The sequence below is a fragment of the Octopus bimaculoides genome, chromosome 1 (genome assembly GCF_001194135.2).
Source record: "Octopus bimaculoides isolate UCB-OBI-ISO-001 chromosome 1, ASM119413v2, whole genome shotgun sequence".
In the NCBI taxonomy this organism is placed as follows: domain Eukaryota; kingdom Metazoa; phylum Mollusca; class Cephalopoda; order Octopoda; family Octopodidae; genus Octopus; species Octopus bimaculoides.
The window spans coordinates 145,766,601-145,785,301 of record NC_068981.1 but is presented as its reverse complement, the minus strand read 5'-3'; the positions used below and the strand labels follow the sequence as shown (position 1 = coordinate 145,785,301).

General features: G+C 36.7%; 1 protein-coding gene across 3 annotated transcripts in view; it reads right to left on the bottom strand.

Moving 5' to 3' along the window:
- The window catches only part of LOC106870621 (UBX domain-containing protein 6), a 22,921-nt gene that overhangs the window by 3,224 nt on the left and 996 nt on the right, over positions 1-18,701 (bottom strand). Inside the window, exons 1-2 of one of the 3 annotated variants that reach the window (XM_014916753.2) lie at positions 18,120-18,139; positions 2,864-3,288 (exon numbers count right to left, since the gene is read on the bottom strand). In XM_014916753.2, coding sequence (XP_014772239.1) covers positions 2,864-3,080 — 217 coding nt within the window. In that variant the 5' untranslated portion in view covers positions 3,081-3,288; positions 18,120-18,139. Of the gene's footprint in view, positions 1-1,681; positions 1,750-2,863; positions 3,289-18,119; positions 18,140-18,701 lie in introns of those variants that run through there. The other 2 variants (XM_014916754.2, XM_014916751.2) reach the window with 2 other exon arrangements.

Sequence of the window (18,701 nt, the reverse complement as noted above, 5' to 3'; positions counted from 1 at the left end):
CATTCCTAACGATGTTACTATTATTATATTCACGGGCATATGGCGTAGTGGTTAAGAGCACGGGCTACTAACCCCAAGATTCTGAGTTCGATTCACGGCAGCGACCTAATTAATAATAGTAATAATAATAATAATATAATAATAGTAACATCGTTAGGAATGAGAACCCAGGTTCGAAATTTCCCCAAGACACGTGACGAAGGCTGGAGGGTATATCAGCCGAAATGTTGTGTTAACAACAAACAAGATGAGGACAAATATCCATCAAATGTAAATAATGTAAACAAAGTATTTCATCTGTCTTTACATTCTAAGTTCAACTTTGCCTTTCATCCTTTCAGGGTCAATAAATTAAGTACCAGTTGCATTCTGGGGTTGATCTAATCAACTGGCTCCCTCCCCAAAAATTTCGGGTTTTGTGCCTAGAGTAGAAAAGAATATTTGGTCAGTGTGATATAAACAACTAAAAATGATCTCCCTTCATCTGTATAGTCTTTAATCTTATTTCAATACTAAACGTTGCTTTGTTATTGTCAGATATGAGTTTGGAGATTGCTGCATTTGATGGCATAAAAGATGCATGAGCATATTAGACACACACCCAATTTCAGCAGTGAATATTCAGGAAAAATATATTTTGTACATCAAAGCTTGTAATTTAGACCCAATTTCACATATACAAGCCAGAGTGATTTTTTTTCCTTTTTTTTTTTTTTATTTATTTTTTGAGGAAAAATGTTCATCTTTTACGCCATCAAATACAGTATTATTATTTTATCACAGGAATTCAATCATTTCACTTTTAGAGGATGGAAAAGGTAAACAAAACACTTGTTAAATGATTACCAGGTAACTTCACTACTAATTACACTGTTAAATACCTCACATTACCTTGACACCTCATATATTGGATATTAGTATAAATACCTGCTCTGCTAAACTAAGTGACTGATGAATTAGGTGTAGAATATGGGAGATGCTTGTAGAGATAGAATAATAGAGTAAACGGATCTCAATCAGTTTCTTCATCATCATCATTTAACATCCGCTTTCCATGCTGGCATGGGTTGGACAGTTTGACAGGAGCCGGCCAACTGCGAAGCTGCCCAAGTTCCAATTGTCTTTTTTGGGCATGTTTTCTAAAGTTGGATGCCTTTCTTAACACCAACCACTTCAGAGTGTACTGGGTGCCTTTTACGTGGCACTGGCACAGGCCCTTTTATGTAACACCAGCACAGGCACATTTCAGGAACGAATATTCAGTTGCACAATCACCGGAACTACCTGTTCATTGAATTATTGTGTAAATGGCTGAGTATTCCACAGACTTATGTAACCATAACATAATTCCCATGTAGAATCAATATGGCACAGTGTATGACCATGTGATACCTTTTGAAATTGCAAGTAGAATCTATCTGATGGGCCTCCACACAATTTCTATAAGTATAATTTTACTCACAAGGCTCAGATCAATATGCAGTTATAGTAAAAGACACTTGCTCAAGATACCATTCAGCGAGATTGAACCCAGGTTCTCAGGATTGTCACACTAACTTCTTAATCATTCAGTCATACTGTCTCCATCAGAGTAATACAGTTAAGCAACAGAAAAATACCTTTTTAGTAAATAGTTTGAGGACAGGCAGATATTGGGTAGTGTAAATGGTAAAGTAGTCACCTGGTTTGAATCCTGGTGGTGAGGTGAGCCTGTTTCTCTTTTTCTGTCCCATACCAGCATTTACCATTCTAAATATCATTTACATAAAAATCTTAAATTACTTAAATAATCAATTATTGAATTAAAAAATTAGTATAAATACAGGAATGGTTGCATGGTTAGAAAGTTTACAACCATGTGGTTTTGAGTTCATTCTTGTAACATGGCACAATGTACACTGGGTAGGTGTCTTCTATTACAGACTTAGGGTGACCAATGCCTTGTGAATGAAATTGCAGATGCAAACTGCACTGAAACCTAGTTTGTATATATATCGTTATCATCATCATTTAATGTCCGCTTTCCATGCTGGTATAGGTTGGATAGTTCAACATGATCTGACTAGTCAGAGGAATGTCTTACGCTCCAATGTCTGTTTGACATGGTTTCTGTAGCCGGATACCCTTTCTAATGCCAATCACTTTCAGAGTGTAGAGAGTGCTTTCTTTGTTTGTTTCATCTTTTTTTTTTTTTTGTAACACCTGCACTAGTAAGGTCACCTTGCAACTTGTAAAACTAGGGGCTTAAAGGGATCTCAATAACCGAGGGAGAATAGAAGAGTGAATACAATGATTCTAGGTAAGGTTACAAGAGAGAATATAGAATACAAGGACAGGAACAGATTTATGACACTGTGTAACATGATATTTGTCCTTTAGTAGCAACTGTTATTTTCTATTTGCTTATCCCTACAAAGTATGAAAATGGTTACTATTTCCTTAAAACTTTGCTTTTGTTAATGATATTTATTCAAAACCTGAAGAATCCGTCTCAACACATGACTATGATGCTCCCCCACTTCTGCTCATTATTAGAGATGCACGTATAGTCAGCCACTAAAGGACATGCTCAAGTGGTTATGGTCAAGCAAATCTGTGGTATTGAGTAGAATATCTGATATAATGATATTTCTGTTTCAGCAACTCGGAGCTGAATCTGTCTGAAATGTAATGGAAAATAGGTCAGTTTCAAAACATTGATATCCAGATCACAAAAGCAAAGTTAAAAAATAAGTACTGAGGTCAATTTCTTCTTCAACTAAAACCCTTCAAGGCAGTGCCCCAGCATGACCACAGTCCAATGACTGAAACAAGTAAAAGAAAAGATAAAAGAATTCATATATATATATATATATATATCTACCTGATTTTGATTGATTGAACCGTGCAATGGCAGCAGCTGCAGCTCTCTGTTCTGATTCTGTTTTAGAGGCTGAGGGTAATGATGAAGGGCCAACGGATAAATTGGAATGCAAAGATGAACTGGCATGACTTTCTTTTTCTTGTGTTAATTTATGACCAGGACCGGCTTTCTTAAAGAAGTGATCTAGTTTAATTTTATCAAAAAATTTATTTGGCATCGTGATTTGGTTTTTTGAGTTGAAATATTTCAATTAAAAGATAAATTAATAATTTAGACAACTGATTTTTTTTTTTTCTTAATTATAAACTTTTAATCCATGAAATTTGACTTATTTATTGGAATATTTGAAGCTTGTGCAGACTGAGATGTCTTTTCACTATAACTGGCCTTGTGACGAGGTCGCTGAGCTTGTGGCTGTTGGATTCCTGTAAAAATTAGAATATCAAAAGTTACAGTTTTCAGTATTCTTTTTATAAAATGAATACAGAGAGATAATATCAAAGATAACATAATATTTTAAACAAAAGTGTTTCAAATATTTAACTGATTTTATAGAATACCTTTAACATCATACAAAACTGTCTAACATAATGATGTTGACCTGTCCTTTAGCCATGGAATATGCTAATATCAAATGCAAAAACAAATAAAATAAAAACATCATCAGTTAATATTTTCCATGTTAGCATGGGTTGGACAGTTTAACAGGAGCTGGTAAGCCAAAGAACTGTGCCAAGCTGACATGGTTTCTACAGCTGGGTGCTCTTTCAAACACCAACCACTTTACAGAGTGTACAGAAATATAACAAATAAAGATTAAAAATATCACTATTTTTTATTAGGTTAATCAGAGGTGCAGAGTCAGTTATACATGATTTTCGCAGGCCACACTTCTAGACTGGTGAGATATATGCTGTTGTTGTTCAGCTTCAACATCTGCAGGTCATTGCAGGAAAAGTATGGCCAGAAGAGAAATGCATGATGTAGTGACAGAAAGAGGAGAGAGACTTTGTGAGTGACGGTAAGAGAAGAAACATAGTAGTCCAGTGGACTCAAGGGAGAGATTATAGAGTTAACTAGTTCAGAAGAGTAAAACAGTTACAGTAGTAAAAGAGGTGGAAAACTGATTTTGTTTCCATGATACCATTATAGAAGATAACTACATTTCTATTACATGACTGATGAGATGTATAATACTTGGGTAGGAGACATATGGGAACGGTCATTTTGGTGCCTCCTGTTTGATGTGGCTGAGTCAACACTGGCTTATTGGACACCAAACATTTTAATGTTTCTTTCATTTTATCCCTCCTCTCTTTTCTTTGTTTAGGTGTGTGAGCTTATTTCTTATTGTGTATGAGGAGAGGAAAAGTGTTTATTACAATCATATTCAATTATTAAATTGTAATGTCTCTCCCCCCACTCTTTTTATGTCATCATCATCATTTAGTATACTGGGTACAGAGTGTACTGGGTACACAGCACCAGCATAGGTGCTTTTATGTGGCACCAGCATTGGCGCTTTTCATGTGACACTGGCACATATGTCTACGTGTGTATTTCTGCATGCATGCTTACATGTATGTTTGCCCCTAATGCCAAAATGTACTCTTGCCACAACAGGTTGAATGTCCAGTCAGCCTTGTCAAATGTTCACCATCCAAGCAACAGCATTCAATCATCTCATTTCCAATTAGCATCTGAACCTTATAGTATCAATGACATAACTTTTTACATGAGACAAGTCAACAACAACACGTTTCACCCAAGCTGAACTTTCCTTCTTCATAGTTATTCACTGTTTTCTCTTTTCATCCACGTTCGAAAACATACTTGCCCCTTGTTTACCTTTAGCAGAGTCTATTCTGTTGCTAGCATTTAGACCAGGACTCCAGTCTGAGGATAACTGTAAATCTTGATACACTACTAACTACTGGGGCTCCCTATATATCTAGAATGAAATGATTGGATGCAACTGTTTGGATGCTGACAATTTGGCATCGCTGACAGGACACTGAACCAGTTTTAGCAAAAGAACATTTTGTACTGGAGGCAAACATGCACATATACAAGCAGGTGCAGAAATATACACAGAGAGAGTGAAAGAATGAGACATTACAATATATTAATTGAACACATCATCGTTACTTAATGTTCATTTTTCATACTAGCATGGGTCACATGTTCTGACAGGATCTGGCACGCCAACGGGCTGCACACCAGGTTCCATCTGTTTTAGTATGGTTTCTATGGCTGAAGGCCCTTCCTAATGCCAACCACTTTACAGGGTGTACTGGACGCTTTTTTAAGTGGTACTATCATGGGTGAGATTCATGTGGTGCTGGCATGGGTACATTTTTACACAGTGCCAGCATATTTCAATGTTTCTCTTGTTCACTTTATGTTGACATAAACACTTTCCTCTCTCCTCATATACATAAATACATTCATATACATAAATACATTCACACACATAAACAGAGAGAGGAAGAAAAAGTGAACAAGAGAAACATTGAAATATCTAATGTCAGAAAAGTCATCATTGAATCAACAATGCCAAATAGGCAGGAACATAAGGGCTGTGTTAATATACCTCATACCCCCACGAGTCACAGTTTTCTTTCTGTTTATTCATGCTCAGAAACCCTCCAGAAGAGTCATGGTTACAGTGTTTTTTGTGTGTGCGTGCATGTCACAGTATAAACCAGACAATCAGATGTTGTTAGAGATCGCTGGTCATAATGTATTTCTCAAGGGAAGGTTGACGTGAGTGAAATTAGAGAGAGACTGAAGAGCATTACATCCTCTAAGTTGCAACCAGATTTTCTGACACAGAGGATATAAAACTCAACAGTCTCTCTTTAATTTCACTCATACCAACTTTGCCCAAGTATGCCTTGAATAAATGGACATAGATTAGAGTAGACAAAGCAACTTCTCTCATGCTGGTGCCAGCACCCACTACACTTAGTAAAGTGGTTGGTATTAAGAAAAGCATACAGCAGTAGAAACCTCACCAAATGAAAACATATAAATAAAACATGGTTTCCTCCAATCTGTCTTGGAAACCAGTAACTCCAAACAGCTGACTTGGATAATAATCAGTTTAATCCTTTAGCATTCACATTATTCTGTCAAATGTAATACTTATTTATTCACATTGTTTTGAATGTATCCTGCATTATCTCTAGAAGTTTTGAGATTTTGATTATGTGATTGTTTATTTTTAGACTAACATTGTAGGACAGATATGAGAGGTTGGATCTAGCCAGTGTGAACATAAAACAGGTTGAATACTTAGGCCAGATATGGCCAGTTTAAATGCTAAAGGGTTAAATCTATGCCAGCATGGATCATGGATGTAAAACAATGATGATTTACATAGGGAACTCATCTTCTGACATTTTGTAATGAGTTGTTGTTGGCACTCCGTCGCTTACGACGTCGAGGGTTCCAGTTGATCCGATCAACGGAACAGCCTGCTTGTGAAATTAACGTGCAAGTGGTTGAGCATTCCACAGACATGTGTACCCTTAACGTAGTTTTCGGGGATATTCAGTGTGACACAGTGTGACAAGGCTGGCCCTTTGAAATACAGGCACAATAGAAACAGGAAGAAAGAGTGAGAGAAAGTTGTGGTGAAAGAGTACAGCAGGGTTCGCCGCCATCCCCTGCTGGAGCCTCGTGGAGCTTTAGGTGTTTTCGCTCAATAAACACTCACAACGCCCGGTCTGGGAATCGAAACCGCGATCCTATGACCGCGAGTCCGCTGCCCTAACCACTGGGCCATTGCGCGTCCACTTTGTAATGAGTAGTTCATCCACTACCAACTCACCAGAGACCACTCTAGGCTTTTAGTTTTTACCCTTTATGATTCGCATTATTCTGTCATATGTCATGTTTTATTTATTCACATCATTTTGAATTAATTATGTATTATCTCATAGATTTGAGATTTTGAAGATGTGATTTTTATTTTTTCTAGAATGACATTGTTGGATAGGTGTGAGAAGCCAGATCTGGCCATTTTGAACATATAATAGGTAGACTATTTTGGCCTGATGTGGCCTGTTTAAATGCTGAAGGGCTAAAGTGGACTAAATTAAAAACCTTCCGACAAAATTTGATGTTATTTTCTGTTCCAAACAGCAGTTTAATAACGATTTTCAAAATTAAATGAAGTAAAAGTAATGTATTTCACCAGAAATATGACAAAAGGGGTTAAAAATCAGGAATGATATGTTACTGATGATATCATGATTGCAAGATTTAAAATTTCACTGTTAACTCCCAACTTAGTTTCAGTAATCAGTCAATAAAGCTTACAATGATAATATTTTAACCCTTTAGCATTCAGATTTCTTTGTCAAATGTATTGCTTATTTTATCTTTTACTTGTTTTGGTCATTAAACTACCTTGAGTTTTTAGTCAAGTGAATGAATCAACCTCAGTGCTTCTTTTTCAAGCTTTGTACTTATTCTATCAGTCTATTTTGCCAAACCGCTAAGTTATGGGGGACACAAACACATCAACACCAGTTGTCAAACAGTCGTGGGGAGGGGGGCAAACACAGAAGCAAAGCTACACACACAGGTATATATACACACATATATATACGTCAGGCTTCTTACAATTTACTTACAAAGGCTTTGGTTGGCCTGAGGCTATAGTAGAAGACGTTTGCTCAAGGTGCCATCCTGTGAGACTGAATTTGGAACTATGTGGTTGGGAAGCAAGCTCACACATAACTTTGTAGTTTCAAGATTCCAATGGTGTGTTTGTATATTTTTAGAATGACATTGTAGGGCAGGTGTGAGAGGTTGGATTTGGTCAGTTTTAACATAAAACAGGAAGAATATTTGGGCTGGATAAGGCTGGATTAAATGCTAAAAGGTTAAAGAAATTCTATATACATTGATTGTGTTATCAACCAATGCTTTGTCTATCTTTGTGTTCCACCAATGTTGATCTAACAAACCTCATAACTATAAGAGCTTGAATCATAGCAGTTCTGTCTTTATGAGTGCTTAAAACTACATTATCAAATGCATTCTTCCCTTAATTTTAAGACAGTAGGTTGTATTTAGCTGTTTTATCGAGTACTGTGACATGTCTTCTGTGTTGTAATATACTGTTGCAATAGTTCATCCCCCAAAAAGTAGCACAGACAATTAAACTAGCTCATCAAAGGAGGTCAACAGTTCATATTTCAGGCAAATCTGTTCTATCATTTATAGGTGGACACCAACTCTCAAGAAATAAGACAACAGTGGTGTTACACTTGACATTTGCAAAGCATTCAATTGTCAAATGTAGCAACCTTGTGCCTTATCTAAACCAGCTGCTTATCATCTCCATCTGCCTCGTTTCTTGGATAGGAAGCTTCCTGTCAGGTGATGTGAGCTGTTAAACCATTCATCTCTCTCTCTCTCTCACTATACATATATATATATATATATATATATATATATATATAAAACGAACCTCCACCAACTACTCTGCCTATATATCTGTGCACACCTGTCACTGTCAATACTGTAAGGTTTGCAAATCTACGGTATGCCATAAGGCCTACAAATCTAACAGAGGCCTCAAAAGACATTTTAAGATCCACAAAGATCAGAACTTAACTGCAGCTCTTGGTGGTCCAAAACAGATATGCAATCTACATGAGTGTCTTTTCAAAATATTGTCTGGTTTAAAAAGCCACATCAGATGCCATGATAGATCTAAGGTGTAAGTACAAGAGGTGGTCAGATTCTGCATAAAAAGTAGACAACCGACATATATATATATATATATATATATATATAAGTGACAGAAGCAGGTTCAGAATAGCATTCTGTATATCTTAATGCGGATATACTATCATAAGCAACAAAACTTCATTATATACTTTGAAAAATATTTTCATACAGATGTATAGTGCTATAAAGCACTGAAGTGTAGCAGTAGCAGACAAAAAAAAAACATTAGGCAGCAGTGATGGAATTGTTAAATCATGATTCCTGTCTTTGCACATTGTTAGTAGCAAGTATCCACAATCATCTCCACACTTAGATAAGTTTTGCTTCTCCTATATCAACTATGGTGTACTCCAAGATTCAATTTTGTCCCCTACACTCATTTTCCAAAACAATAATAAACTACTTGTCATCAATTCCAACAATGCTAACTCCCATGTCGAAGATAACACTCTTCACACCTCCCTAACCATCAACAAGTAAGCTATTGATATACAGAAAGAAGAGTGTGAGGCACACCAGAGAGGACAGAGAGAGAGAGCTTCATCAGCCAATACTACATCTTTACAATTTGATAGAAATCCCATCAAATCAAGAGATGAGTGAAGGACAAAGGTCAAAGACAGGCAATTTTAATAGGGGAGTCATGTACCAGATACACATGAAAGCTTTGCAAACATTCAAGGTAACAATACCATATTCACCAAATTGTTCAAGAACAAGAGCCCACAGCTAAGTGACATAGGAAGGAAGGTCTCCAGTAGATCAGGCTTTACAAAAGATGTATTGATGGTCATAGAGGAGGGAAAGCATTTCAAAGTGTTGGAGACGGTTGTTGTTAGTGGCCATCTCCATCACTTTTGAGACAGTGGAAGTAGGTGCAATAGGATAGTACATTGCAGAGTCAGGGGGTTGCTTTTCTTTGGAATGGGGCAGAGTACAGTATGTTTCCAAAGTCAGGATATAACTCTGTAGAGAGAGAGAAACAGACTGAAGGTATGAAGATAGGTAGACAGCTGTAGGATGCACACTCAGGGCCAGTGGCCCTGTTGATATAAAGCAAGTGGGGTTACTTTCACACTTGGCATGTATGTAGAGATGGCAGTGAGCCTAGAGGTATAAGAAGGGATGACTTTTGGAAGTGATATAACTAATTTATGCACATGGAGTGGGGGGGGGGCTGAGTATGAACGAAAATACTGTTTACAGAATCATCATGGTTAAGAAGTAGATGAAAGGAGATTTGCAATGTTGGTAAAGATCCTTTAGGAAAGGTAATGAGATTCATTAGCTGCAGCTGGGGGAGGCAGGAGAACTTGCGGGCTGTGTAACGCATAGAGGCATTCTTTATGGATCAGGTGCTGGTTGTGCTGGGGTAGCAATGCTGAGTATGAGGTATTCAGTTTGTAGGAGTGGTTGATTTTCTCCAGGCCTTGTAGGCCATATAGCTTGCCTGATTTGCACCAGTACAGCAATGAGTGGACCACTAAGAGGAGTTAGGATTGCAAGTGTTTGTCGAGAGTGGAATGGAGGGACATGACTAAGAGGATAATTTCCAAGCTATTTGTAATGGGTCAAGAGCCCTGACCTCTCTATCTAAATAAGCTGTTGCCACTGTCCACTGTCGACAGTTTGACAGCTTCCCCAAAATAACTGTTGAGTGAAGTGAAATGCAGGGGACATCATTATTTTGGAGGCAGCTAACCTTGAGTTGTGAGAAATGGTAAAAAGGTACACAGAACAAAACAACGATATTTTGTTAATTAACCCTTTAGCATTTAATCCAGCCATATCGAGCCCAAATATCCAATCTATTCTATGTTAAAACTGACCAGATCCAACCTCTTACACCTATCTACAATGTCATTCTAAAAATATACTGACACACCAACAAAATAATGGGTAATTAATTCAAAACAATGAATAAATAAGCAATACATTTAACAAAAAAAATCTGAATGGTAAAGGGTTCAAATGGTCAGCAACATTTTGATGCCTGCAGCATCAATGCAACAACAATATGACTGCACAGCTTAGAGGGAACATTGGTCAGTAGTGAAGTCCATGTACTGTCAAGGATAATTACCACAGAACTGGTGAAGCTCCAACTAGTCAACTGACATGAAATGCAATAATATGTAGGCTGTGGAGTAGGGCATTATGCAGTTGTGTGGTGGATCATAGTGGAAAGAAGTGATTGAATGACCTCATAGGTGCAGAGATGGTTATGATTTGGTATATGTTGGGTTTGAAGGTGAGGAAAAATCAAGAGTGCTTGGAGTGTATCTGCATTAGACAGATATATGTATAGGTGATGAAACTAGTTAATGTAGAGAGTTGAGGATTGCAAACAATTTGGTTTTGGCACTGGTAGCATCAACATGCAATGAGTACAAGAGCCAAGAAGAATTGTGACTGAAGGATTGTTGACAGATGGAGGAGCATAGAGAATGGTAGAGAAAGCAGACATACTTAATGAACAGGGGAGGAAAACTTTGAGCCAGAGTAACAAAGAAAGTCAGGTAAGAGCAATGAGTGGCAGGGAGAGTGGAACCTATATATGCATAGACACTACCTTTTAAAATGAAGTTTAAACAAGGAGTGTAACATAGAGACAACAAAAAGAAACTATAGACAAGGTTGAGGGATTTGTGACTTGAAGAGGACTAAGACGTGGTTTGTATGTTAGAGGGATATGTAGATCTAGCAACAAGTTTGGTTTATGAAAAACAATGAAGTCTGTTCCACATTTCTGAGACAGTAGAGGTAAGCTGGCTAAGCTTAGAGCTCACAGAAAAACTAAAAATAAATAAAGAGTACTTTTCTCACAAGTTCATTTTCAGTCCAACCATTAGCTTAAATCCTGAAATTATGTTGAATGGCTTAGTTTCTTATGCTTCAATAGTGTCTTCAAACAATTTAAGAGTATGACTGAGTACAAAGAAAGAGATCTCCAATGATTCAAAGGTATTTCCTTCATCTTCATCAAAGGTATTTCGCTCATCAAGGCATTTCTACAGTGCTTTGGGTAGAACTTTCTGGTACTTAAGGGTTCACTAATAGATGACAAAACAGAGAAAGAGAGCGCCATCTAGTTCAAACATGGCGTAACATTACAATTATCAACAGCCATGAATTCGCAAAATCCCCTTAACTGAGGTGTCTTTTTAGTTGAGATACTGAAATGCTTGTACATTTTGAGCACAATATTTTCAATATTTGTTTTTTTATTTTTGTAACAATTTGTAGCATTGTGCAAAATATAAGCAAGATAATCTACAGTAATAATATTTGTTGGAAGCGTCTTCAGATTTGATTAACCCTATTGTTTTCCTAAATTCATACTTATGTTGTCAAAAGTGTATTGTTTCCTTAGAACAATAGATTGTTATCACTGTAAAAATCAAACTACTCCTTTCTCAAGGGTGACATTTGTGTATGAATTATTTTATATTTTCTACATAAAGGGAACACATTGCACATATGAGAGGGAAATCTGCCCAAATCTTCATTGGAGAATGGCTGATTTTTCTGTTCTTGTTTCAATCACCAAAAGAAATGTTAAAAATGCTTACACCTAATTCACTAAAAAATTTGGATTTATTGCTAAAAGCAAAACAGAAAACATTCAACCGTCATGCTCCTTTATGTATAGTGCTGTTGTGACATATCAAACAGCACAGTATTGCTGTGACATATTGGCAGTGAGGGAAAAAGAGCAGCTGAATGACACCTAACCACAGATAAATGTAAGATTCATTACACCTTTAAAGCATCAAAGCAGCTGAAAAGGAGACACCATGTTCTTTATTATGCTTTGATACAGAATGCAGCACTAGAATATTTTCACAAAGCTTTTTCAGTAGTTTTTCCCACTTATTACACTTTTCCCTAACAATGAGTCACTGTTTAACCAACATTTCTTGGAAATCAAAATATTTTTATCATTGATGAAGCTTTATTGCTTCGTATATATTACATAGCTCTGCAGCCAAGATTTTACATCTTGAGTTAATCATGCTGGAGAGAAACACTGATGAACTAGTAGCACAGCTAGTGTTAAATTAATGTTGACCTGTCGTAGTGTTTTGTTCAAGTGTATTTTTACCCTGACTGGTAATTTCCATATCACAACAGCAAAGCAAACAAAAAAAAAACAACTAATGTAATCTTTTCTGATTTTAGCAATAAATTCAAATTCTGTGGCCCATTAAATGTAAATGGACAAATCAAGGTCTTCTTTTCAACATTTCTTAAAGGAAGTGAAACAGGAACAAAGAAATCTACCATTCTCCAGACTTTCCTCTTGTATATGCTAACAATATGGCTTGTACCCTGTATGTGGGCAAGAAATTACCTTTCATCATTATCATCATCGTCGTTTAACGTCCACTTTCCATGCTGGCATGGGTTGGACAGTTTGATTGAGGACTGGCAAGCCAGGAGGCTGCACCAGGCTCCAATCTGATGTGGCAAGGTCTCTACAGCTGGATGCCCTTCCTAATGCCAACCACCCCAAAAGTGTAGTTTTATGTGCCACCGGCACTTTATTTAAAATAAAAAATACATACATGCCATCACATCTTCACATTTTAACTAAAATTTTCATAAAACTAGATCTTATTTTGGTATTTTTATCATTTGTAAAGTCAGCAAAATTCTGATATTTTTTTTATTTACAAACTTAGATAAAATCCTCAGTTTCCTAGGGCAATTTGCATAAATTTTCTTAGTCAGATGTAAAAAAAAACAAACAAAGTAGCAGCTAGTAGTTATCACCAAGTGAAGAACAAAGCACTCAAAAACTGGACTGTGCAACCTAGAGCCAAATATCTTGACTATTTACTTAATCACAGGTAAATATGTATAATCAACATGTTGACTGTATCTCGTGAGTTTTATGATACTTTGTGGTATCAAAATGGTTGGAGCTGTATTCTATTGTTTTACTTTTTTTTAATGAATGAGAAGAGACATTTATGCAGACAGTATCAAATGTTCAGAAGTCATGGTACTGTGCACTTGAAAAATTGAAAAATTCCAGCACGGCTGCAGTGTAATGACTGAAACATGTAAAAAATAAGAGTTGAAATTTTAAATGGGTGAATTTGAATTCAAATTGTATTTCTATTCCTTCTCCTGCCAATACACCAGAGCTACACAAAACACGTCTGGTTGCAGTTGATTGCCACCCTATCTGCAAGCTGACTGCTATTCTATGCTATTTTATACATATGAGATAGTATCAAAAAATTCCCAAACTACTTCTGTAGCATGCCAACAGATGGCAGCACATAGTTGCGTGCGCAGTGAGAGCTAGCAATGACCTTCATGAGGTAGTGTCGAGTGACATCACTGTGTTTACTTTGCAAGTTGTGAAATTTGTATTTTTGTGATCACGTATGTTATAGTCTACAATTTTTGTCATAGACAAAAAGTTGGAACAAAAGAGCCAATGTGAAATTTTTCATTAAATTCCGGGAAGTCTGCTACAGAGACATTGAGCGTGCATCAGCAAGCTGACAGCAACAAGGCTATGGGTATTAAGCAATGTTTCAAGTGGCATGGGTGCTTCAAAAGTGGAAGAATGTCCCTGGAAAACGATGAGCAATCTAGAAGACCTACTATAAGTGTCACCCTCAGAAATGAGAAAATTCATCAGCTTGTGCATGAGGATTGTCAGAGGACAATGATATTTTGAAGCATTTGAGGGAGGACATTCAGTGAAAGAAACAACATCTGCAGAGTGCGAAGAATTGGATTTTTCACAACAATGCACCCTGTCACTAAGCTCTCTTCACTCGTGAGTTTCTCACCAAAGGCAACATGGCATCGCTTCTGCATCAGTCCTATTCAGTCTTAGCACCTGCAGATTTCCATCTCTTTCCCAAGATGAAAATGCAGCTGAAAGATCACTGTTTTAACACAGCTGTCGAGATCAAGAGTGAATCACAGAAGGTCCTTGACTTGCTTATGGGAAATGACTTCCAGGCCAGATTCCAATAGTGACAAGAATGCTGAGACCAGTGTATTGCTGCGCAAAGTGACTGTTTCAAAAGAGATGATGTTAAAACTTTGGTAAATAAGTTATTTTTTATTAAACATAACTAGTCCAGGAACTTTTTGATACCACCTTGTAAATGTAAACTGCTACTCTCTGTACAAGGTCAAATGAGGCTTTTAGTTCTTGGCTTGTTCAAATATCATGGATGACAGGCCTAGCTCACTGACCAGTTTAGCTGTTGTTGTTGTTGGCACTCCGTCGCTTACGACGTCAAGGGTTCCAGTTGATCTGATCAACGGAACAGCCTGCTCGTGAAATTAACGTGCAAGTGGCTGAGCACTCCACAGACACGTGTACCCTTAACGTACTTCTTGGGGACATTCAGCATGATACAGTGTGACAAGGCTGACCCTTCGAATTACAGGCACAACAGAAACAAGAAGTAAGAGTGAGAGAAAGTTGCGGTAAAAGAGAACAGCAGGGTTCGCCACCACCCCCTGCCGGAGCTTTGTGGAGCTTTAGGTGTTTTCGCTCAATAAACACTCACAACACCCGGTCTGGGAATCAAAACCGTGATCCTATGACCGCAGGTCCACTGCCCTAACCACTGGGCCATTGTGCCTTGACCAGTTTAGCATGCATGGTGGAACTTGCTCACCACTCAAGTTAACATCAATTACTTAGAACTCAGGAGCCTTTAACAAGTTTCCCTGCTGTAAGCATTTGAACCAGACCCCACTTCCCAACCCACTACATTTTTCTTGCATATACTTAGGTGGGGGATTTTATTACATATTCAGCATTCTTCATAAAATAAATTACAAGTGAACATAAGGCACAGGAAGATAAATGGAGGAGTCTTTATATCATTGCTTGACCTGCAAGTAATAACATACAAGTTTTCCTCGAATCGTATCTTGGCAGCTGAAAATAGGACAGGTTGAACAATGTAGTCCTACACAAAGATAGGATAATCACAATGAGAATACTTTTGATCATAGGCCCACACAGCCATGGCTGACCTAGGGCTAAACAACAAAATCAGTAGAGCATTAAATTGTGTTTGAATTTATTCAGATGATATACTTCATAGCTAGTGAGCCAATGAAGAAACCTCTACATGATCATTCAGACTAATAAAAATAGTAGCCAAATCTTCCTCAAGTTACAACAATAACGTCTGTGAACATTGGATAATGTAGTCTTGAGTACAAGAAGGTAGGGAAAATACAATTTGGTCACAGGCCCAACTGACCTGAGGCTAAAAAAAAAATCAAATTCATCTATTGTTCATGCTATTTTTGTTTTTTTAGCAGAAATTTCCAGATGTTCAACTTGTAGAGCAGCAGTCGGAGGTTTCATCAGTTACAAGCTAATATTAACTTAAATGGCTTTAATCACAAGAAAAGCAAGACCTCTAATACCAGTGAAAAGAAATTATCTTCAAACTGGAGATCTGGCCCTAGTGTTTACATGAGTCAGTTTTGCTGCTAAAGACACCAAAGAACCAGGTGGTAGTGCTAAATGGGTAGATGGATTAAGTCTAAAATTTAATAACAATCAGAATCTCTCTGATGGGTTTCCACTGATTCAAACTCACAAAGTTTTGGTCAACCCGAAGCTATAGAAAACCTTGCCCATGGTGCCAATGTGACTACAATGAGGTAATGAAAAGTTCCTGACTTTGGGTAAAAGAAAATACAGGAGGATCAATAAATTATGATTTTATTCAACATATTCCCCTCTCAAATTCACACACTTATTGTAGCAATTCTTCAGTTTTTCTAAGCCCTATAAAAGAACTCAGAAGGTTGGGGCGCCAACCAGGCCTTTGCAATATCCTTAAAGCCAGGAACTTTTCAGCACCACCTAGTACGTCCTTTGGGATCGAATTGAAAGCTACATAGTTGCAAAGTGAAGTTCTTAACCACACAAACAAGTCTATGCATAGGCCCCATGTTTAATCAGAAGTAAAAGTTTTAAGATTTCAGCCTTTCTTTAGAGTGGATATCTTTCACAATACATTTACATCGTTATAATTTGCTGAGGGGTTTATGAACTGAGTCTTATTTGAGTTAGTGAAATGAAGAAAACAAATCATGAATTGCAAGGTAATGGAACAGGAATCTACTTTTGTCGTTGATGTACCGGTAATTGTTTTCAGAGCCTCACGAAAGTGAAAGTATTAACTTTTTCGAAAGTGTGTTTTCCTGGCAAATTGAATGAGAAAGTATTTTCTAAAAACAAAAAAAATAACAAACTGAGTGTTGGCGAGATACCAGTTCGCCGTTCTTCCTATTTAATTTGGATCTATCAAATATGTTGTGATTTACCCAAAAGATTAACGGTAAATACAGGAAACAAAATTACTTTACTGCAAAATTGTTGTCCCGAACATTGTATACAACTCAGGTCAAGAAGAACTATTTTCTGTACACGTAATCAATCTCATTCATTACTAGGTGTACTTTTTTCATCTTTTCAATAAAATAGGCGAACATTTTTCATCTTTTCAATAAAATAATGTATCAAGTACTGAGGTCAATGTCTTGGACTAACCTCCTTTCTTTAAATTGCTGACCTTGTGCCAAAATCTGAAGCCATTAGGTGTATTGCATGGCGAACATTAAAATAATAGCATTTGAGTGTCAACTAGAACTACTACAGCAATATATGAGCAGAGTATCTTATTCAAAATACGATTGAAATTGGTGTCAGTGTCACCAATGAAATTTATGATAATTAAAGGTATTAGATCCGCTTAACATGTGTATTTATTATTTTAAAAAAAAACATACTTTCACTTTCCGTTTTGACGTGGTAAACACCAACTACTGGATGATAAAGTAAATGTTTACATTTTCATCGAACCCTAGAAACGAATAAGCGCCCTTGTTGCTGTTGTTTAGCCGTGAGTCAACTCTTATGGAGTAGACAGGTCTATGGTTAAAGGGCTTTCCAGCCACGACCATACCTTCTTTCCTGGAATAAAGTGTGCTCTTTCGACAAGACAATTGTGGTTTGGGGAAATTTAGCTGCTGTTTCTACCAGATCAAACAACGACGTAAAATCTCATCTCTCGTTGGAATTACATGGAGAAAATACTTAATTCTACTAAAAATAAATTGAAGTGATAATGATGCTTTAATCGACAAAATAACTGCGCAAATATTATTGCTATAATAATAATATGTTTGTATAGTTTAGAGTAGAGAAATAACTGCTACAGCTTTAAATATATATAAAAAAAAAAGATCAATGTGTTGTTATTTGTATAGCTCAAGTCAGGCCCTTAACGAATCAGTCCAATGGTTATGTCATTACGATCACGAACTGCCACGTTATTGCACTGTCTATTATTTTTCAAGTGTGCATAAAGAGATCATAGTAATAGCAGATGAAAATTTCCTAATTTATACACAGCAGTGAATGGGTATCTGTGTGAAAGAGTATAAAGAGAGAAGGGGGGGAGTTACAAACGATATTTTTAGTATTTAGACCACTTACATTTTGGTCTGTTTATGGTTTTTATCGTCATAAGGTTTCCTTAAACGGTCAACACGTGGAATAAATTCAAGACGCAAATTGCAGCCAAAAATTCACTGAAGTCATTTAAATAAATAACCTGATTGGCATTGTGTACCAGTCATATGACATTAGTTGATCAGGTGAGATACTAGACAAACGATAAACTATACAAGTCACTAAATGTAATCCATGTTGTCATCAGGATATTAATTGAAACAGTAAACTCACTAAATACACGCGGTTATCAATATTCACTGAATAGAAATTGTAAAAGATTTGTGTGTGCATACGTGTGTGTGTGTGTATATATATATATAAATATATATAATCTGTATCGTCAACACTCTTTCTTTTAATAGCAATACATTCAGAATTAAGTGTAAAATCTATACTATTGTTGATACCTGCCCACTAAGACGATTATATAGACTTCCATAAAATCTGGCCTTGAGCAAGGGTAGTTAAAATCATTATCAAAACCGAAATATTTAGAGCATATAATAAATTACACGTCACACTGGAATATTTCTAAATAATTTCGATTACAGAATATGTGTGTGT